At 43.5% G+C, this 23,261-nt stretch overlaps 1 protein-coding gene across 8 annotated transcripts in view; it reads left to right on the top strand.

Annotated features, from left to right (window-relative positions):
* Window positions 1–47: 47 nt before the first annotated feature.
* Window positions 48–23,261, top strand: part of cpeb3 (cytoplasmic polyadenylation element binding protein 3) — a 40,754-nt gene continuing 17,540 nt past the window's right edge. Inside the window, exons 1-6 of one of the 8 annotated variants that reach the window (XM_069689904.1) lie at window positions 422–483; window positions 1,517–1,563; window positions 1,835–2,775; window positions 10,292–10,445; window positions 19,214–19,270; window positions 22,129–22,152. In XM_069689904.1, coding sequence (XP_069546005.1) covers window positions 437–483; window positions 1,517–1,563; window positions 1,835–2,775; window positions 10,292–10,445; window positions 19,214–19,270; window positions 22,129–22,152 — 1,270 coding nt within the window. In that variant the 5' untranslated portion in view covers window positions 422–436. Of the gene's footprint in view, window positions 168–414; window positions 484–1,218; window positions 1,564–1,665; window positions 2,776–10,291; window positions 10,446–19,213; window positions 19,271–22,128; window positions 22,153–23,261 lie in introns of those variants that run through there. The other 7 variants (XM_069689908.1, XM_069689909.1, XM_069689903.1 and 4 more) reach the window with 7 other exon arrangements.

Here is a 23,261-nt window from a genome sequence, read left to right as displayed (position 1 = left end):
AACTCCCAGCAGCCTCCTCGGTATCATCCATGCGCCGCAGTCAATCAGCTGTTGAGGCAACTGCTGACTACCTCGGCACAAGGGTAGCTCGTTTGTCATATCTAAACCCAGACGAGGCAAACAGAAATATCTTTATTTACAGAGTCCCAAAAAGGTGAACGATAAAGGTAATTGAAGCTCAACGCCGGGCCGAGAGGCGACACCGCTGTGTGCGCATGTTGTTCTGTATGTCGTTCGTGTGGAGAGGGGGGACACGTATGGATTAGAGTGAGATTTCAAATCAAGACATCTTCATGGACTGTATATCGGATGTCTCGATCCGTGCGATGAATGGGCAGCCTGAAGGGTCAGGTTTGGGCAGTGTGTGTGTGTGTGTGTGTGTGTGCTGAAGGGCCGGTGAGCTGAGCCACTGTGGGCTGCTGATTATGCTGCTTTGATGACCTTGGAAGCGTTGCTGTTGGAGGAGAAAACACGGATTAACTGGTGCGGTGTGTGTAACGCAGACTATCGCGATTACCTTCAAAGTCCAAATTGTATTGCTGCCATCACGGTGCTGAAATGATCTGGCATGTCATCTGGAGTGTTATTTTCAAAGCACTATTGCATCTATGTTATTGAAAGGCCTCGTTGTGGGCTGCTTGTGAAGTTCTCCTGCAGCCAGGTTATCAGTGTTATCTGTGCTTTACATTTATCATATTTTGATGTGTTGACCCTGTGGTTGTGCCTTTATTGTGCTCTAACGGAATATCCTCAGCTTCTCTGTGAAATCATCAGGAATATTTTGGTCTGTTTACATTTTTTATTGTCCTGCATGCTCATTGTTGCGCTAAATATGGCAAACTTTATGAATTTCATGAATGCAAATTTGCCGGTCGACTGGCTGGGGTACTAGTCGAGGGTGTATGTTAATTGGGCTTTTGCAAGGCGTTGTCTCTGAAATGCAAAGTAAAGGATGATTTTGCATCTAACTTTGAATAGGAGACATAGAGTATAGACTTTTCAGTGATATTCTAGCCTTGGCTTGGCTACTATAGTGCCTAAAAATGCATGGTACATATTGCTTCATGTAAACACCAAGCCCGTGGCTGTGTCAATGCGGACCTCGGGCAGAGTCCCTCTATGCGCTATAATACAATCTCTCACTATGAATCCTATTATTCATGTAGGAGCTCGTATTGAAGACTCATTTTAATGTTATTGTTTTATATCATGCAAATAAATAAAGACATTTAATTGTAGCATAAATGTTTATGTCGATTTTTCAGGCTTTATTGAAGTGGTCCAGGTGCGTCACTTTCTGCTGCATTAAAAAAAAAAAAAAGGACGAAGTGCGCCTTTTCTTTAGGAAGTCCTGGAACAAAAGCTGCGTGCGCTCGTGTGTGTCGAAGTGCCTGGGTCAAGGTGGAGCTGTCTTTTTAACCTTGTTGAAGGACAGCTGTATTTACTGACGTATGTAAATGAATATAGGGGAGGTCCTTGGACAAAAAACACACACTGAATCAGTTTCACATTGCAGCTCCGGAGTTCCTGCGTGGAAGGAAAAACGAGACGTGGCGAAATCTGGTGAATATCTGCTGCCATATGCTCCGTGTGTAATTTGTGGGATTTGTGAATCACTCTAGTGTAGTGTGTGTTTTTTTTTTCTCTCTTCTTCTCTTCGGCTAAATGGATGATCACGCGTTCGCTTTGCAGTTGCCTGATCCCTCTAACATCATATCCTTGTCGGAGTTGTCCCAGTTTATCAGACACTACAGCAGCCCAGGGAGCCCGGTGTTTGAGCTCCTAAATTACAACAGTAATAATAACTCCTCGTGTCTGTTTCCCCCTGTTGCAGCTCAGCAAACCATGCAGGATGATTTACTGATGGACAAAAACAAAGCCCAGCCTCACCATCAGCAAGATCCGACGCAAGTAGACCCTCCTCCCTCCACACCGACCCCGTCATCGGAGCCCACTTCTTCTTCATCCGAGTCGGAGAGCCCGTCTAGCGGGAGCAACCAAGCGGCTTCAGCGCTGAGCAGCAGCAGCAAGGACAAAGTGCCGATGGAGTCGCCGATCCTGCCCGGGTTGAGCTTCCACCACCAGCCGCAGGAGACCGGCGGCCCCCTGTCCTCCCCGTCCTCCTCGTTTGGGAGCACTTGGTCCACGGGAACCACCAGCGCCGTGGATGATAGCTTTTTCCAGGGAATACCCTCGGTGAACGGGACGATGCTTTTCCAGAACTTCCCCCACCACGTCAACCCGGTCTTCGGGGGGAATTTCTCCCCGCAGATCGGTCTGTCTCCCCAGTCCCAGCAGCATCAACAGCAAGCCCAGCAGCAGCAGCAGCAGCCGCCGCCGCAGCCGCCCCAACCCCAGCCCCAGCCCCAGCAGAGGAGATCCCCTGTCAGCCCCAGCCAAGGCCCCTTCCCCCAGAGAAACGCTTATCAGACCATCATGAACAACAGCAAGGGGTCGTCGTCTTCGTCGTCTTCTTCTGCCTCGTCGTCAGCTTGGAATAATCACCAAAACGCCGCATGGAGCACAGCCTCCAACCCCTGGAGCGGGCTGCAGGCAGGCAGGGACCCGCGCAGAGCGGTGGGCGTCGGGGTCGGGGTTGGAGTCGGCGTCGGAGTGCCGTCACCCCTGAACCCGATCTCCCCGATGAAAAAGCCCTATTCCAGCAATGTCATAGCACCCCCCAAATTCCCAAGACCTGGTCCCCTCACTCCCAAGCCCTGGATGGAGGACAGCGCATTCAGGACTGACAACAGCAACAACATACTGCCTTTCCAGGTAAATACATTCCCAGTATAGCCTATAAGAGCAGGCCCATATAGGCCTGTATTGATCGATTCGATCTGTGTTTAAAAAAGACACTTTGACATGTTGTCAGCAGTCGACCTCTCAAATATATCAGGCGGATGAGGTTATTTCTTACGTCTTCTGTGGCTGAGAAAGAAAAGTAGGCGAACCAAAGATAAGGTCACCCTGAACTCATCAGCACCAAGAATTCATTTTAGGTCCATAAATTATAGTGAATGATAGACTGTTTATGTCATTGTAATTGGGACAGGAATCATTTTATCGCATGAATCTGTAAACAGTCTCATACATTTTTACTCAAAGGCTATATCACAGTTTTTTTTACGTGTTTTATCACTTGGACTCAGTCGCACTGGGATTAATATGAGTTTATTGCAGCATGATTCGGCACAAAAGGCTACGATATCTCGAAGCTGTGGCTTGTTTAGTTGACTTAATAAATGACCATCGACTTTTGCCGGTGGCTGTCACCATTTCAATATCTTATGGCTTGTATGCTGGGAGATTCTAGTGGAGGTCAAATTAATCCAATAAGACACCGAGTTATCTCAAGGGGCCTATTAATCGTTGATCATGGCTATTTTTACGCAATCAAAGATAAACACACCAACTCAGACCTAGAAATAGTCGCTGTGCGCGATTTATTGGACCGAGTGGTTAAATTTCCTGTGCCAGCTCACGCTCTGAGGGGTTTGAAGGACACATGACGCATTTAGGTGCTACTCGGAACTTTTCAATTCAGACTGACAGGGTCTATGGGGTAGATTACCACTACGCCCTAAATATCAAAAAGGTGTTGTCATTGGTGTGTTTTAAAAAAATATTCAACACTCCGTTGTAAAACAGAGTAAGCCTCAGAAATAATGTGATGAATATTACCCAGGGAAAATAATGCATTACTTAGTTAACTTGTAAATTAATGTTCCCAATTACAGGAACGTTTTTTTGTTTTTTTGTTTGTTTGTTTTTTAAACCTGTTTAGAATAAATTAATATCTGACACTTAGGGTCACATTTATACTTGTAAAAATATCTATTTTTCTGTCTCTATTTTCAACATTGTTCGTGTTTAATGCACGCTTTCACGGATACTTCCCACGTTTTCGACGGTAATTGAAGGCGACATTCATATGCCGATTTGATTGGCTTGTGATCGCGTAGTGGGCGGGGTTTAAACCCCAGTTGAAATCGGAGGCAGGTCACACCCGGAAGGTAGAGAAAAGTTATTGTTTACATTTTACAGAAAGAAAAAGCCAACATTAAGTTCATATGATGAGTTTTAACAAAGCGTATTACATAATGCAAATGCTGACATCGATATACGTCTGTGTTTCTGCTGTGAGGAGGCAGCACGTCCATGAAAACGAACCTTATTCAGGGTCAAAACATGCTTAAAGGTTGTTAGTAGTGTTGTTTTTAATTTCAAAAACAAAACCTGACAGCTAATAAGGAAATATGCATTAACATTAGATAAGCCCAGTGCAAGAAAGGGTCCTCTTTGTACCTTTTCAGATGTCCAAATACAGCCAAATACTTTGTTGATTCATATAGATCACATTAGACAGTAACATAATCAAGGTGGATAAGGTGTGTTTATGTTTATTATTTGAACAGTAGCCCTGATGCCAATACAGTGTTTATTTGAAAGCAAAATTAGTTATGAAAATATATGACCATTAATAATTACTAGGAATTGTATATCTGGCTCTGTCACCCGACGCCGATAAGTGAATCGTTTGTTACCTGTCTTTGGTCCATAAGTAAGATTTCACGTTATTGAAACCAGAAGTCGGTTTCACACTGGTTTGGATTTATTTCAGTCTGTCGCTCTGCCTTGATTGACATGTGTGATTGAAGAGTTGACCAACATGAACAGTCCCAACACTGTCTGTTTTTCTGTCCTATGTTTAGCCACGCTGCCTGACAAACAAGTCAACATAAAAAAATAAGGCAGCCGGATAACCCTCCCACCCACCTCCCCCCGCCCACACACACACACACACACACACACACACACACACACACACACACACACACACACACACACACACACACACACACACACACACACACACACACACCCCTCTCCTTAAGTCACTGGCTCACTTAAAAAGGAGCACTTGTTCACCCGATCAAAGAGAGAGAACGGACCTCAAGCCAACATCTTAGCCGGTTACTGCAGTAGAGCAAGGACTACATGTGCAGACGAAACGCAGCTCGACACGGGCTGAAATTCCAGTCGGCTTGAAACGTATAGCATTTGAGGAGATAATGATTGTGTGTGTCAGTCAGGACCTCTCGAGGCTTTATTACTCAGTTTCCTCTGCCCACAGCTGCTATCTCGGTTCTCTCGACTTGGCTGGATTACAGCTCGAGTTATCACTAGGAGACAAGGTCAGGGGGTCACAGGTCACGCAGTCCAGACTGGTCCGTGGGCTGAAAGGAAACGGCAGAGTTGAAGTGCATCTTAGTCTCATGTCATCAAGTGTTGCCGAGTTAAAACCTCCGGCTTTAAATGACATATAATTCATCGTTTCACAAAATGAATCTGCAGTTAATCTGATTAGCTGTTGTTGTTTTTTTAACTGAGCAAAAGTATTTCCTGTTTTTTCTTCTTCTTTTAATATCAATATTAATTGACTGCCATAATCTACCTTAATATTTTATTGACAAAGCAGTTAGCTGGTAAAATGTAGGTAAACTGACAAAGAAGACATTGGTTAACAGTAGCCCTGATGCCAATACAGTGTTTAATTACCATGTTCTTTATATTAATCTTTGCTATGTGCGGTTGCCATGAGATCACTGCATCTTTCCACAAAACGTATAGCTCCATTTCAATGACTCTAATTGCGCAGTGATGTTTTTCAAGCATATACATCTCTTCTTCATGTGTAAAACTGGTGGGTCGTCCCTTTAACAGCACACATACATATACATATACATACAATGAAGTCATTCTGTACATCCCAGGTTTGTTTAGCTGTTGACAGTGTCTGTTCTAGATAGAGGGTATGTTTCAAAGGGCTCATGGGGTTCCTCTATGATGCAATTGGCTCCCGGCTGTATCTCACACTTAGCTGCTTAACAATTCCATCCATAATTGGAGAAGCGTTATCACCAGGATGCAAGGTCAGGGTGCCACATGTCGACTGGCCTGTTTACTGAAGTGAAACTCAGACAATTCTCTGACCGGAGCGAGCAGCAGGTGGGGAGGGGGGGAGGGGTCCTGCACCGTCATGTGGACGGCGGGTGACAGGTGTACTTGTTGTCATGGTTTAGATATCTCTCGGTATTCTCCACGTGCCCCAGATGAACCGCAGGATGAAAATGTCGAGTCACATGCCACCTGATGCTCGTACTCGCCCGCTGCTGGCTGCCACTTAAAAGGCCGAGGAATGCGTGGAATTCAACTTAACGCGTCAGTGTGAGGCTTTAGACTCGGAGTCACATGAGCTCCTCGGGAGATACTCGGATCTGAAAATGATGGTCACGTTAATCATTGCGTGGTCCTCTGTGATTGTGATCATATCAGTTCAGGAAGGACGTTAGTCAGCAGTCTGACAGGTGGAGTGCCGCAGTCAAATGCTGTCATGTAAAACAGCAGCTTCGACGACTTCAGAGGTGCAACAGGTCATTTACATTAGTTAGTGTGGTTTAGCTTTTGCTTTGTCGAGTTTTTGATTTTGCCACTGCATTTGTTTCAGCTGACAGATAAAACCGGTTTAAGGTTAATGTCCTGTGGGAGGTGTTATTTGAAAATCTATTGCAAATTAAATGATCAAAATCACTCAGTTTTGACAGCTGATTCATTGTTTGAGTCATTTAATGAGCAAAAATGTAAAACATTCACCTCTCCATGTCTTTAGTTTTATCAAAGATCTTAGACTTTTGTTGTGTTGATCGCATTGGTAACTTTTTTTGCATTTCAAAGTAGAGCTGGGTGACATAGACAATATCACATGACTATTGGTGTTTGCGCAACATATCTACATCATAAGAGTTTTGATAAATAATCATCAGTAATGGCTATATAATGACTGAGTGGATAAAGGCAAATTATAGAGGAGCTAGAACAGTCTGGTTAGTTCAGGAAATGACATCACTTTACTGTAATGTAGTCTTTGAAACCAGTAAAAGACAACACAAATGTCATATTACAATATGACAATATTGATCGATATATTGCTCACCCCTATTTCATAAATTACACAATTAACTGTATGATTGAAAAAATTTAAATGATCATTTGTAATAAGGAAACAATATTTGCAACCTGACTTATCTTGGTCAAAACCTTTATTGGTGGATTCATTAATGTATTATGTGCTTTATGATTATGAAAATATTCAGTGGTTATATATTTTAGATGGCATTTCATAGACATATTTATACTCAAATGAATACGGGAAAGAATCCGGATAAATTCATTAAATTAGAATCTGTACTTATGAGTCTGTACGTCCCTGTAATTAAAAATACAGAGGCTGTTTTATTCTGTCTTTAGGGCTTTTCCCGTTGATTGATTGTTTGATTGATTGTTTGATTGATTGATTGATTGTGTGGTATAGAAGTTACCCTGACGGTCACATTCATGTCAAACTCACAAAACTTTTTTGAGTATAAAACTCAATAAATGCTAAATGTCTGATCTGCTTCTGACTCTGGCTGAACTCCACCTTACTGAGCAGATTTATTAAAACCAGGTATTCAGTCATATCAGAAAGGCTTGTGTTTCTTATCTTGATGTCCCTCATAAATGCTCACGAGGAATGAGCTGCAGTGTCGTCGAGATAGGCCGACCTGAACCTGCATTCCATTCTGTGAACTTACGCAATGTGTTCAGGAGTTCAGTGGTGTCATCTCGGGTCGTTTGACTACAGAGAGATCTCCGACCCTCCCCACCCACCCATCGCTGTGATCACCCACATGTGTCAGAGTGGAGGGGAAGGGGGGAGGAAACTAAAAGCTCAGCGTTTTAAGTGTTTACCATTTATACCAAGTGGGCAGATTTTTATCTGTGTGGCGCTGCCGGGTCCAGAGTGGAGGGGAATAACACTTTTGAATGCTCAGCCGAATGGGCAACAATAGCCGTGGTGTGCAAACAATGCGGCAGCGGCTCGGGGCAGCGGACACAGGACACAGCTGCCAAGGCTGCCGTGTCCGGGGTCGGAGCGCTCTACCTTTGGCACACATGTCATCCTCATAAATTCATCGGCGCACAGTGGGAATCTAAACATTTTGCCTCAAGGTGTTTGATGTAGTCATAGACTGCACGGTTCTGCAGTGGACCGACTTCCCTTGTAAGATTAGGATATTAGAGAAGGTTTTGTAAATAATCAGGCATAAATACAATAACACTCAAACAATAACAACCTCATGACAGCCACAGGACCAAGCTTCGACTCTTTAGGGCTTTAACAAAAGGGCCACTGAGTTCACGTCAGATTGACTTGAAAACAAAAAGCAGCATTCATAACATCTTAACATAATCTTCTTTAATTATTCTTTGATCTTATAGTTGAGTTTTAAACCCTTTTAAGTTCTTGTTTGCTTGATTTTATTTACGCATATTTAATATCTGACAGCTTTTTCATGAGCTTTATAAATAGAAAAAATGGCATTGCAGAAAAACACATACTGTATATTTATATTTATTTATATTTGTTCAATGTAAGGTATCCAGAAAAAAAGAGTCATTTTGGTATCAGTAGTTTAACTTGGGTATCATATTGACACTAGTATCAGTATCAGTAATACGCAGCCCACTATTGAACTGGGATTTTTAATTTTTTGTCACGTGGCAGATTTGAAAAAGACCAAAGCTGATCTTGAACGATCATCTTTGTTGAGCTGAGACAAGTGTTGTTTAATAACTGATTAATTTTGATAATCAGTATTTCATTTAAGCCTTTTTCCAAACGTCAGTTGGTTCGAGCTTCTTCAATGTGAGGAAGAATTTACAGCTTTTCTCTGTCGTATATCACTGAAAGCTGAATATCTTTTAAGGCTGGTAGTTGAGATATGCATATTTCACCTTTTTCATTTTAAATACAACATCTGAAAATGTAAGAAAATAAACAACAAAGAAACTGGTTATGAAAATAATAGAACCCAACCAATGTTTATTGGTCAATTTTGGTCAATCGGTATCGGTATCAGTGTGGATGTTGTCCAATATGAAACTTTATTTTTACTGAACATAATGCAGAAAACGAATCTTGGACTAACTAAGTTCTATTTGTGTTTATTTTTTTATTTATAGTTAGTTATAGATAGTTACCATTATTGTTTACCCAATGAACTTCACTGTTTCAATGCACTGGTGTCATTTTGGATGACAGTTTACCAAATATCCTGCCTCCACTACATATCCTCGTCACAAGTGTTTGATCAATTTTGATCAATGTATCAATATCCGTTTTGTGTTTTTTTTACTTACCAATATTGGTATCAGCTTTAGTACCAAAAATCAGGTCTCAGTCGGGCTCTAGAAAATGATTGATTGTTGCCGCCAGTCTTTGGCTGCATGGTAGTGACATTTAAATTAAAGCCGTCTGACACCCCAGACTGGAGATGGGAACCCCCTGAGGATGGGCAGTGAAAAAAGGAATACTTAATTGATTACAAGATAGCCCAACGAGTGACTCATACATCACAGACTGATTCTGCCTCTGACATCTCTCCACCCACGGAGCTGATGGTTGAGAAATTCTCTCCTAAAGTCTCTGGATTCAAACACACAAGATGCCTTTGGGCAGAATCCTGTCTCTTTTTTCACTGTAGCTTTTTTTTTTTTTTTTAGCTTAAAATTCATATCTCCTTCAATATCAACCGTGTTCACCGTCTTCCCCAGAGCTGGCACATACCTTCTATTTGCCTTTTTATTTTTGTTTAAATGTTCTCCCACATCTCCAGTTTATATTAGTCCAGTTAGCTAAGAATGCACCGCTGCCTTTCTTGACTTTTTAACAGAAATGGGAGCTGTCGGTACATGCAAGTTGTTACTAGTGATCTGCCCTTGAGCAAGGTAGCAACCAGAACTTCAAAAGCACGGATAAATATTCAAGATCATCATGTTTTTTTTTTTTTTTCCTGTTCCCACCATGTCTCTGAAGCTGAAATTACAAGTTATTGACCTTTAGTGTTTAGTAACATTCATTAACATAGCTGAGCTCCACCCAAACCAGCTGAACAAGCTTCTTTTATGTGAACAATAACAAATTGATACACACATTTTGTATCACAACAGCTTAAATTCAACAGCATTTGCATTTTTATTTCTGTATGCAGTTCTTTACGTTTTCAATTGATGAAGCTCACACTACTAAGTAGTGATCTACTCAGAACCAGATCTACAGGTTGGATGTATACGGTGCTATACTTGACACGTGTTGCAGCAGTAGTAAGTCCCTCCCTGTCTTTGTTTTGTATGTGATCCACTGTGCTGACTAACTCGACCCTCTTCCTGTTTTGCTGTGTTGCAGGACCGGAATCGGCCCTTTGATGCTTTTAGCTTGCACTCTTTGGAGAATTCCTTAATGGATATGATAAGGACTGACCATGACAAAGGTAAACCACACCCTGCCGGTGGCCCACCAATGACTATCGCTGATATTATATGGAGGAATCATTTTGCAGGTTAGGAATATTCATACGTCCACGCTTACAGTATTTAGGTTGTTGTTGTTTTTTAAATTATTTTTGCTTCATGGGCATAAATCATTTCTGGGTACATTTTATTTTTCATTTGCTCTATTTGCCAATCTCTTAATCAATTCAGTATGAATCATCATGTTCTGTTTGAATAATTAACATAATGAGCCTTACCTGCAAAATCTCACGTGATGTCTGTTTGTTTGTGTGTTTTGTTTGTGTGTTTTGTGCAGTGGACCAGGTGTGCTGCAGCATGCACTCGCATGGTCTTATTTGCAAATTGCATTTTCCTTCGCCCTTTGTTCTTCGATAGCTCTTAGATCTGCTGATCAGAATCAGTGGATCAAATGACTGCATCACATGATTTGCACTGTTGTTGTTGACTGAATATGTTGTGTGTATAAATGTGGACTGTATTTGTTGTTTACATTATTAATGAGTGACACAAAATTGATTTGAACTTGTATTTTTGTGTGTAATTGTGGGCTCAGACGTGACCGAGTCCTAACCTAAAGATCAAATCAGTGTTTCTAAGAAGCTACGACACAGTGTTTCTGAACAGTGAAATGCAGATTCAGAGTAAAATTAATAACCATCATGCAGCTTTATCGCTTGGGAAGTATAAAGAACTTTTGAAACCATGAAAACAAGGTTAAAAAGTCTCTCTTCACACCCTTTTAAGGCCATCCAATGTATGTCAGGCTTTCTAAGTCAATATTTTTGTAGCAGCGGTCACGTGTCTTTTGTAGAAAAAACTCCTGTCTCCTAGACAAGGCCCTGTCAGGTTGGGTGTGGGGTTTTTCTGCTCCCCCGTCCTCCCATCTTAACAATGGAAAGATTGGTGGGAGGGGTATATAATGAGCAGAGCATGTCGTTTTTCCCATGCGTACGGTCTGTTTTCCCGATCTTGTGCTGAGCTTGGATTGTTACAGCCAAAATGATCACCGTGGCCCGGACTCACTGGAAAGGTGTCGTAATGTAATGTCCTGTAGGGCTTCACTCGTGATTGTTTGTCAAAGCACAACAAACACACGGGAGATATGAGAAAAGTCAACGAGGGTGTGCATTCCTGAATCTCTCTTTGCTTGTTTACTCCGTCATGTCGTCATGTGGGGCTGCTGTAAGCTACTGTGCCGACCACAGAGCAGCTCCACCCTGCTAGCGTACCTACCCACTGTCTGAGAACGGCCCTGTGAGTGTGGCCTTTGTTGCACGCAGTGGCGACGGGGAAAGAGATTCCTAAATGTATTGACGAGCTGCATACCAGTAAATGAAGAAATGTGGCAGCAATGTAACTTTGGATCTCAAATTAGGAAGGTCAGGTTCGGGCTGGCCTGACATGTCAACTTAATCACCATTTGGTTTCACTTCATTCAAAAGCCTGATATAGTGCTCATGTTAGCTGATTTCCTGTTTGAAAGGACGTTGTGTTTTGTCTTGTTTGGCCCGAACCAGACATTCTAAAGAGATGTATCCAACCCGTCAACACTGAAGCTGTGGTGGCAGTTGATCGTAATGGTTAACTTTATTTAACTTAAGGTTTTTTGTTAAGATCATGCTGTCTTTATTTGATCATTTTGATGTTTTTAAATACAGCAGGGATAGACTGCAGCCCCCACTCGTGACCCTTTTCAATATAAAACGAGTATAGACAATGGATGGATGTTTTAAAATACAATATATTATTTCTGTAGGTTGACTTACTGCACCTTGTTGCTATTTTTCTAACACTGTAAATAAAATCTTACCATGTAGGAAGATAATGTTAATGCCGCCTGCTGACCTCTGAATGGTCAATTGTTCCTTAATTGGGTTAAACAGCTAGCCTGGCTGCGCCCAACTACTGCTCATAGATTCAGTCTTAATAGTGATAACAGTCTGGAAACCCTGTTCACATGAAGGTCTGCTCAGCCACTCGGAGTGGACCAATCAGTGACCAGTGTGGGTGCCTAAGCGCAATGACGTTGAAGTACTTCCAGCAATGGCAGCGGTGGCGGAGTTTTGTCGCACACCATATGGTACATGGTGGTCAATGCCGATTGGTTAAAGGCTGTTCCAATAGTTTCAAAATTAAGCGAAGGGCTACAGCCATTTAGGATGCAGCGACTGGAAACAATCCTCAGTGGAGCGCTGGCCAGAGCCATAATTTACTGGTACTTACAGGCTAGTAAAAGCCATCAGTAAGCACAACAGTAGACCTGCTAGAATTGCTAAACACATCAGACGACGGTGGTTCAGAGGTCTAGAAGCCGGCTGGGTTCAGGTGTTGGTATCAGGCCGCTGTACCGACACACGGCAGCAAAAGATGAGTGGATCTAGTACTGCAGGTGTGTCGTTACTTTAGTCTTTGTTGTTAACATGTTAACACTAAGATAAACTTGAGCCTATTGTAAGTCCACTACTGCAGCATTGTACTAGGAAACATGAAGAGGAAATTGTTTACTGAGGCGTTGAGAATGAGCATTATCATTGTCAACTGGACAGGTGTGACCCGTCGAACCTGATCCACCCTTCTGAGAGAGAGTATTCAAAGTGTTCACCATATAGTAGGTCAAATATTGGTGATTTGACTGACTGATGACTCAGACAGTAGGCTGTCTTTTTTCTTGCTGGGTGCTAACTTGAAAATTACCAGATCTAGTCAGCAATTCTCCTCTGTTGACTTAGATGAGATAATAGATTATCCTCTTTTTTTGGTACAAGTTGTTTCTAAAGCCAGTTGCATTTGTCTGGCAACCCACTTTAAGGACACTTTAGGTTCACCAGCTGAGAACCGCCAGTCGAAGCTAATTAACCCAGTAGGCCCAGTTTTGCATTCCCAACTGAACGGGTGCCGCCCACATCCATCCCATCACAGACATTTCTGACATACTTCTTATTGTTTCTGGAATAGTTGTTTTTCTTTGAGAGTTTTGAGAGTCCCTGTATCTGTGTGTGCGTGTGTTTGAAAGAAGAAAAACACACTCGTACTGTGATGTGAATAAGAATCGGTGGGTCTTCTGAAGAAAAGTGTGAGGTGATCCCACACTTTCTGTCCCTGTCAATACGGGGACGAGGGTGAGGCCGTCTCGATTCAACAGTGTCTTTTTTTTTCTCTGAGCACTTGTTTGGAGAAGAGTCAGCTTCAAAGAGAGAGAGAGAGAGTGTGTGTGTGTGTGTGTGTGTGTGTGTGTGTGTGTGTGTGTGTGTGTGTGTGTGTGTGTGTGTGTGTGTGTGTGTGTGTGTGTGTGTGTGTGTGTGTGTGTGTGTGTGTGTGTTGTCTGTGAGAGAGACACTTTATTCCCACCAGTCTTTCAAACTTTCTGAAAGCTCTTTGCTCCTGGGTGAGGGGAGCAGGGCCACAGGGACATCTGAACAAACTGGCCCTTTATGCAGCAACACACACACACACACACACACACACACACACACACACACACACACACACACACACACACACACACACACACACACACACACACACACACACACACACACACACACACACACACACACACACACACACACACACACACACACACACACACACACACACACACACACACACACACACACACACACACACACACACACACACACACACACACACACACACACACACACACACACACACACACACACACACACACACACACACTAGAGATTCTCCCTTTGGCCTGGAAAAACACCACCAGTTTGACAACAGCCGCCACCGCTGCTGCCAGCGTTAACATCTCTCTCACACACACACACACACACACACACACACACACACACACACACACACACACACACACACACACATCCAAATTGTTGCTGACATGTAAATCAACTGAGACATTCCATGCAAGGCACTCTCACCTCACTTCATGTACACATCTTTCAGGCTGTCACTCACCATTGGACAAGACAGCTCAACAGAAGTGATAGTGCTTCTGCCGCATGCAGCCTCTTCCTGCACACACACACACACACACACACACACACACACACACACACACACACACACACACACACACACACACACACACACACACACACACACACACACACACACACACACACACACACACACACACACACAGTCACAGTCACACTCGCTCGCACAGACCATAGACTGGACATAAAACTCGACAAAGCACCCATGTCCGAAAAGAGAAGCCAATGTGGAAGTGCCTTAAAGTGCAATACTACTGAGGGCCACAAGGGGGTAGCTCCAAGAAAAACTCTGACTCTAAATAGACTCCCAGTTAAGAACCATCAACTTTTCTCATGGTCTCGTTTGCTAAATTCACTCCATCTGATCAGTGTACTGGTGTTCCCTCTGAAAATAATTGCATAATTAATTCAATATTAGGGCCTCAAAAAGAGGTATGTTTGGGGGTGTGGCTGGTTTGATTGACAGGCCTGGGGTGCAGTCAGATTTCCCGTACAGGTTGGTGGACGTAGTGTCCTCAGTTTCTTGGTCAGATCCATCGCTCACTCCTCCCCAGTTCGTCTAAATAGGGGCTCCTCTGGCTCCAAAAAAACAAAATGGCGTGGCCAAAATGCCAAACTCAAGGCTTCAAAACAGAAGTTCACAAAGCAATAGGTGACATCACAGTAGGTTACTGTTTGGTACAGATACGAGATCAGCTCAGTCTTACCAAGAAACCAAGTATATATTTCAGACACTGCACACAAAATGTACTTGGAAAAACTGCTGAAACTCCGTGATCAGTTTATTAAATGTATGTCAATTATGTTTTCTGTAAACTGACTATTTAAATGATCAACTAATTATTTGTTTAGTCCAAAAGATGCTTGGCCATTTGTTCTAGAAACTCTAGATTAAGTAAAGTTTAGCTCCACACAATTACTTTTTCAGAAAGTGTTGTGTTTTGTTGTCACCCAATATGTGTTGGTTGATTGATTGGTAGGATATAAAAGGTAGTTGGTGCCAGCGATTACTGAAGAAAGTAGTTGAGGGAGAGAAAACATGGGCTGGCTTGGGACATTGGTCAACGGAAAACAGTTTTTAAGCAGAGTACAGGTCAGATGAAGAACAGTCTAATTCAGCAGGGAGCTTCAATAATAGGAAAGAGTGGGCCTCTAACTTCTAGTCTAGATGTTGCACTTTCTGTATATGCATAAATTGTGTCATAAAGATTAATAATAATGGTTATAATATTTATTTATTTTTTTGGTTAAGATCACGTTGATTTGAAACAGACTTTTCTATTAGATCGGGGTTTTTTTTTCTTCAGGTTCACACCAAGTTAACCTGAGGTTACAGGTCAGCACTCGGTTGGGCAAACGTTCAGCTGACAGACTGATTTTGACCCCTTAAACTTTTCAACCCCTGTTGTCACCAGCACGTGAGATGATTACAGTTTAAGAGGGATGTCCCTGTACTTTAAACAGACAGTAATGACTGCACAGAGATAAGATGACGTGTTCATAGGCTGTGTTTAAAGGTTAGATCGCACCTTGCTTCCAATAAACTACAGCGTCAGAGTGCTGTGTTTTGTTATGTTGGAAAATTCATGACTCTTGCGAGCATGACTGAGCTAATCCATGCCAGGCAACCAAACAAGTCTGGGCTTGTTTTGTCTATTAAAATCACTGTTTGTTCAAATCTCACAAACTATGAAATGCTATTAGAGGCATGACTGTTTCTGCCAACTAGAGCATCAGGGTTGAACTGAAAATCCTGTTATGATTTGAAGGGCACTTGATAGTTTATGAATATTATTTTTAATGAAACACTAAAAGAAAGTGGGTAGTCGTTTTGGCACTTATTAGGTTCTACCTCGAGAAATATACCCCAACCATTTCTTTTTATACTTTTCTATATAGTTTAATGTGCTATGGCTCGATCGTTAAAAGAACTTTGGTCATGCTATAATCATCTTGTTGAGGGTTGTTGGGTTCAACTGGTATGAAGAGAGGAAGAAGTGGGCGAACAGAGACACACAAAATAACCTTTTCATAAAGAAACGACCATCCTCTCAATCTGTTGGCTCCACTGCGGATATATTGTCATGTTTTTTACCCTTTTTTTTTTTTGCCAGTGTAGTGTTGGTAACTGAACATTTCTTTGGCAGTAGTCAGCAAGAAGTGCTGCCTTGGCGTGTTTTTTTTCATCTGCGCTAACATTTCCACACCTTGCTTTCGGCACGCCCTCCCTCTTCTCATAACTTCTGCGGGGGCTTTCTCTTCGAGGTGTTATTGGGGGCTTAAGTATGTGCTATAGTGTAGACCAGAGGGAACAAAACACGACCAAAGCAGTCGAGAGGAACTCGGGGAGGGGGGGACGCAGTCGGTCATGATTAGCCACGTAACCTCTTAGGATGCTGAAGAACAGCATTCTTGTAGTTTCTGTGATGTTAGTTCTGGTTGTTGATTAGTGACTCGGTGGATACCTCACCAGATGTTGAGATGTTCGGCTGTCCGTGCTGAACTCGTTGCCAGAACTAAATGATGCTCTCACCTAGAAGATGGGTTTTGAACTCTTAGCCTGCCTCTTCTCTTGCAGCTGCTGTTGTTTTTCCCCTCATTTGTCTGTATTTGAACCGCTTTGCTGAAACCTCTCAGAACAGAAGCCTCATTCTCGCTTGTCCTTGGCATCTGTGGACACTAGATCCCAAATTGATGCCCGCTGTCTATGCCCAGCTGATCCCTCCCCTACTCTTTACCCACTTCTACCAAAGTGGTCACAGCGAGGTCATTGTCCAGTCTGTCGATCAGGTCAAGCGCGTGAGTCGCTGCTGGTTCTGTGCCTGTAAGGAAAAGCGCCCGGCGTGTCCCTCCGGAGGGGCTGCATCTCTCCGGAGATGCGCTGTGCTGCGCTGCGGTTCCCCCATCATGGAGAGGTTGAGAATAGCTCGGGCTCTCAGTGAGGAAATGTCACAAGAACAGCAGCTCAGGGCCCCTCCGGCCCTGCCACTCATCGCCTGGGGGAAGCAGATGGCACATGCCCAGAGTTATTTTAAGGCTTCAGGAGGGCAACTGCCCCCCCCCCCCCCCATGTGTCACCCCCAATGACTAATGTAGACGAAAAGGCAAGCACAGACCTCTGTTGTCTGTTGTGACATTTGCCCTCCAATCAGCAAAGCCATGGCTTTGATTGTGTCTGAATTCATGGTAGCGTAGGAGTCTCTAGTGTGCAGTGCTGAATGTGTTACTGGGTTAAAGTGCACATCTGAGGCCGAAAGAGGTTCATCTCTCTCAAGGACACGTTAGCCAGTCAGACATTGAGGTTTAAACCTTATAATGTGGTCGGATAACTAACAAATAGACCACCCACACGTTTACCAATAAATGATTCTGCGCTGCGACCCCTCGGGGCTGTTGAACTTGGATGACAGCCTGGCTTTCCTATCAGATCAGATGGAAGGGTGGTGAGATAGAGAAAGCAGCAGAGGATTACAGAAGTTTCTGGAGAGTAAAACAAAACAAAAACTCTGTGTCAGGATACAACACTGGGTGCTCTGAAATGTTTGTTTTCTTCATAAAAATCTGTTGGAAACCGCAAAAACAAGTTGGTGACATATACATATATATATAGATATATATATATCTATATATATATATATATATATATATGTATATATCTCACATGTGTCTATGTGATCATGCAAACGTGTGTGTGAATCCATGGCCTCGTTGCACTCCGTTTGCCCCCGATCCCCACTGCCTGGTTTGTGACTGGCTGAAAGGAGTGTGGAAATCCACATCTGTGGAGCTGCATGGTGGCTTCCTCCCCCCTACTCGTCCTCCCCCTTCCCTGCCTCTCAACCTGGTCTAACCGCTGCTTGTCCTGATCTTGTTTGCGAGCCCAGAAAGAGCCCCTCACCCCTTCCTCACGCTGTCCCCTGTTATCTGTTTTCTGTGGCCATCTTTTGAAACTCTTGACATCATGTTTGCGCCATAGCAGCTTGCAACATGAAGGAGCTCTCTCAATGTTCACGGTACATATGGGGTCTGCACACGCCTGCAGATATCTGTTGCAGTCGTCCTCCTCTGCCGTGAACCCCGACACCACCCCAGTGTTAAGGCTGGAGTGACGGTAAAATAGGAAGACTCACAAAGGGTATTGGCCAAATATCAGTCTTCAATGTATCCAAGCGAGAAAATGTTGCTCTGTCTTTCTTTCTTAAATGACTCCAGGTCGGCCGGTAGCACGCTGTGTGATGAGTATAAAGCTGATGTTGGCGTATTTTGACAGAGGGCCTTAATTTAAAGTGGTGAGAGGTACAGGGCGTGTCTCTGCAGCTGTCACTGCAAAATGATGTTGGCGGTGAGACAGCAATATTTTGTCCTAAACCAGGTAGGCTATTTCCGCATCAGCCTAAGTGCATTTTTCTCGTTGTTTCCTGCTCGAGGGGGACGATGGAGACAAATAACTAGGAAGTCTTCCGTTTAGTCGTCCCACACCACCGACAGATGGGCCCTTGTAACGTGCACACACTGTCAGCGTCGCAGCTTTGTTGGACTCCCAGCCGTGCAGCTGCTTTTGTTTGTGCCGAGCGTATGTGCATGTGAGATATGTGACAACAAAGGAATGTGTGTTCTCCACCTCGTTTTTCACATCTGTTGTCTGTGTTTGTCCTTTGTATCACGTTGAGTAAATTTGCTGTTTATTCATTTCATGTTCATGGCTGGCATTTTCCCAGCGCACACGGTAGAATGGAAGATTAAAATGAATGTCTGTCAACAGGCTGACTTTTATCAGCATTTTCCATGTTTTCCTTCCTTTGTAAAATGTATTCTTTTCTTTTTTTCTTTGACAGGACGGATGGGCCTCAACTTTCATCATCCTGGAGCAGACCACATAATGCCATTGAACAGTAAGTCACGGTTTCATTGCAGCAATGAATTATAAGTGTTTCACTTTTACAGATAAGCGCTGCTTTTTTTGTCTTCAGCATTCAAAAAGTAGTGAAAATTGGAAAGCCCTTTGTGGATGATAAACATATGCCCGAGCCACAGGGGCCGTGTCAGTATGTGCCGGGTACACCTGACCGCCCTTATACTAAGGTCCTCGATTCCCTGACACCATAAACCGAGGACAGGCCTCTTAGCGCTGTGGGAAAGACAGTTGACCTGTGAATAGCACTTCCAAAAATACCCCAACATGTAAGACTAGATTCCCCCCTCAGTGTCCTACCAGATGACCAATAGCGACAGGAGATGAGCCAGGGAGGGAAATCAGGTCCTTGTTCCATATGCTGCAACACAGATGCCACTAAGTTTTCCAGGCCAGGCCTTGAACTTCTGAGTGGTCTTCATTTGACCTCGGAGGGGATCAGGGACGTGATTTTCTAGTTGTTTTTTTGGGTTTTTTTTTATAGCTATGTTTTTTTTGGGGCAATCATGTTTCCCATCTTTAGCTCCAAACGTCTTCAAAATATCAAGGACGTCGTAACAGACGGGGGATCAAACCAAATCAGCGCGTTTCCTCTCCGGACATGTTTAGTCGGTCTGCAGAGTATAGAAACGGATAAAAAGCAGAGGATGTCTAACATAAAGAAACTTTCTCAGTGAAGCAGTTTTGTACAACGCTGGTGCTCCTTCCTCATTTTGTTCTTTTCATCATGTGTATCCTTGGAGAGCGTGCCTCGGATTGATGTTAAACTGTTGTGTCATGGGATTACGCTCAGGCAAGCACGGATCTGTCCAGATCTTCCAAGTCTGTCAGAGCTGGCTCTCTCCACTATAGCATGTGATGTGTGGAGACAAGGAAGCTTTGGATTCAACTTTTAAAGTGTTTTTACTCGGTGTTTCTCCTTCATTTCCTCCCATTAGCTTTGAGGCGTCACGCTGAGAAAACCTGTACTTTCTGCGGATGGTGTTGGCACTCAAAGGGAAGAAGAAAGGGTGGAGGGTAGGAAGCGCAGGTCCTCCTTCCAGAGATATCGGCGTTGTTCGCTTGACAGTTTCGTAGAAGCGTCTGAGGCTTTGAAGCCGAGCAGAGCAGGAGACATCAAACTCATCATGCCCAGCGGAATCACCCACTTCCCTTTCAAACGTTTTCTCTCTCTCCCAGACACCACAGTTTGAAGTTTGTACTTATGCTTAACCCCTCACTTGTCTCCTTCCTCGTCTCCCTCGTGGGTTGTATTCTCACTCTTTGAGGCATCTGACGGTCTCCCAGCGCAACGTTTTCTTCATTTCGCCCCGGTTGCTAGGTGACTTTGTTTCTGCCGAGGCCAGACGGTGAGAGGGCAAAGCTGTAGAGAGACTGCCCAGGTTTTTTTTTGGATTGGAGAAGCAGATCTGTTTTAATGAAAATATAGCAAGAGAGAAGAGTCTCAGAGACAATACATTCCCTGAGAGGAGCCAGAGGGGCACGTCACATAATGGGGCTCTCACAATGCAAAGGCTCATATTGGTTTTTGAGGCGACGAGACTGCTTTGTGACAGATGAGTTTGGAGGAGCAGTAGGGTCTGTTTAGCGCTGAGTTACCCCTCCTGCTGTTTGTTGGCATTTGCACCGTCTTAAACCACCATTTTGGTTTCAATTCCCGTCACGGTGAGATTCAGATTGAAATTGTTTGTGGGAACATTTCAGAGATTAGTGGAACACAGAAAAAACTATCCTGAAACAAGATTTGGTGTTTTTGCATCTAAAAGTTGAGCTACATCGACCATTTATTTTTACCATAGAAACAGTATTATGGTTAAAAAAAAAAGTAAGTGTGGTCTGGTTAGAGTTCTAGCTTTTACCAGAGCTTTTGAATACATATCATGGTCTTTCTCAGCCGATGGATTTTTGCAGATGTTGCCATCATGTGATTACTGGTGTTTCTATAAAGTAGGAAGCCGGTGAGATAATAGTTAGTTAAAGACTAATTTATGAAACACAGTTATTACATTATCTATTTTTTTATTTTTTTTATTTTTTTTTTACAGCTTCTCAAGTCCTGGCAGTGAAATGATCAGTGAAATATAAAAAAGATAAGACAGATCCTTTTGAGAACTGGTGCATGTGACCAGCTGGGAGATACAAGTGATCACAGCGCTGTACTTTTGCCTTGCCATAGATTCAGATTAGTTCGGCCTGTGACATCACATCACTCCACTGCAGTCCCTCTGTATGTTCTCCACCCTTCTCAGAGCGACGAGGCTGCCAGCCGTGTCCATACACTCCTCTTATCCTGTGGGAAGTTTCCACTCACACCTGGCCTGCCATGTCTGACCTGAGAGCCACTTTTAATATTTTACCAAGGCCATGATAATGACTAACCTGCTGTATCTCCAGTCGTGCGTACTCTCTGCTCTATGGCCTCATTTGTGAATATTCACAGAAGATTAGCAGGAACTCGAGCCATTGCGGGTTCATTAAGCCGAGATTACAATCTCCGGCTACAGGGCATTGCATTATGCTGCTAAATATCTCCAGCCATTTCCGTGGCTAAACCTCATCTATCGCCCTCCCGTCCGCGCAGCATCTGCAGGCGTGCGTTGCCAGGGCAGGTGCAGCAGGTTTACTGTGGGCCGGTGCCAGGCCGGAATAATCTCTGGTCCTGGTGCTAAAGCTGTAGGTGTTGCCATCTGTGGTTTCACTGTTGCCTGAGAGATGTTCCTGGTTTGGTTTATTTCCACAAAACCCATGTCTCTGTATCTCTTTCCTATCCCTGTTCCTGACCCAACCCTCTATCTCCCCCTTTGTCTCCCTCCTTCCCCCCACTGTGCTGACAAGCAGCCCGGAGCTATGGCCGCAGAAGAGGTAACGTGTGGCATTTTCTCTGGGGTTCTGCTTGCCATGTCGGCCGTGTCTCTCTCTCCGAGGCTGAAGAAGGGGGGGGTCTTAGTGTGGTGTCACTATCTGCTTTCCATCTGTGCTGTGATTGAATGAAATCATATTAATTTCAATACAGTGTTTTCTATGTTGTGCATTTAATCGGGAAAGGGTCTATCAAATCTGTCACTATAAATCTTGTTTTGCTTGATGGTGAGAGGAAAAAAAATCTGTCTGACAATTTTCTTTTCTCTCTATTCTGAGTCAGTTTCCTACCTGCAATGCTTATAATATAATACGAGCAGTCGTGCAAATTGGGGTTGCTGTATTGCAAATGCACCCCAGTGTAAAAGTAAAGCGACGGCGGTTGACTCCGGCGAGTAAACAGCAGCATGACGCTGCTGGCAAATCGAACACTAAACCTTTGCAGCATGTTTGGTTGAAGTGCTTCCACCATTGATTTTAAAGGGTTTCCTGACAGTGTATGCTGACTCAGAAGTAATTCATCATCTTGACGGCAAAGATGGGCGCCTCCAACCCAGCCCATCTCTGATTTGATGTGCTTTTTTTTTTTTTTTTTTTTTTTTTTTTTTGAACTAATTCTGTCTCTCTTCAGTGAGGAAAGGGGAATGCTGGTGTGTGACATTTGTAAGGTCACTGCAGTTTCTGGTCTGGGAGGAAGGGGGCAGGGGGGCGGCGATTAGATGTTGTTGGCGAACAAAATGCAGTGAATAATATCTGAATCAACAAAAGAGGTTGCTTAGGTGCTGACATGAACACACAGAGGAGACAGAAAGTGTAGACAAATGTAATTCTACTGCACAAAATATACATATTACCTCTCAAATAACACCACGGTCAAAAAACTACAGTAATATTTGTGCCTTGCTGCACCAGTGGAAGCCTCCCATAGCTGTGTTAGACTCCTGCAGGCAACTGAGAGAGAGACGGTGCTCAGCAGTCTGATCAACAGTCTCATTATGTGCTGCACTTCAGCATGTCGTCTAAAGGTCAGGGAGACTGGTATAATAATGGTGATTAGGAGCTGCCAGCAAGGTCCAGAGACAACACTATGATATCATGGTCATAATTTGAAG

Source organism: Brachyistius frenatus, unplaced genomic scaffold (genome assembly GCF_029030835.1).
Source record: "Brachyistius frenatus isolate BFR_SWC_R1_liver_20210118 unplaced genomic scaffold, ASM2903083v1 Contig_8, whole genome shotgun sequence".
Classification (NCBI taxonomy): domain Eukaryota; kingdom Metazoa; phylum Chordata; class Actinopteri; family Embiotocidae; genus Brachyistius; species Brachyistius frenatus.
This window is presented reverse-complemented; position numbering and strand designations above follow the sequence as displayed.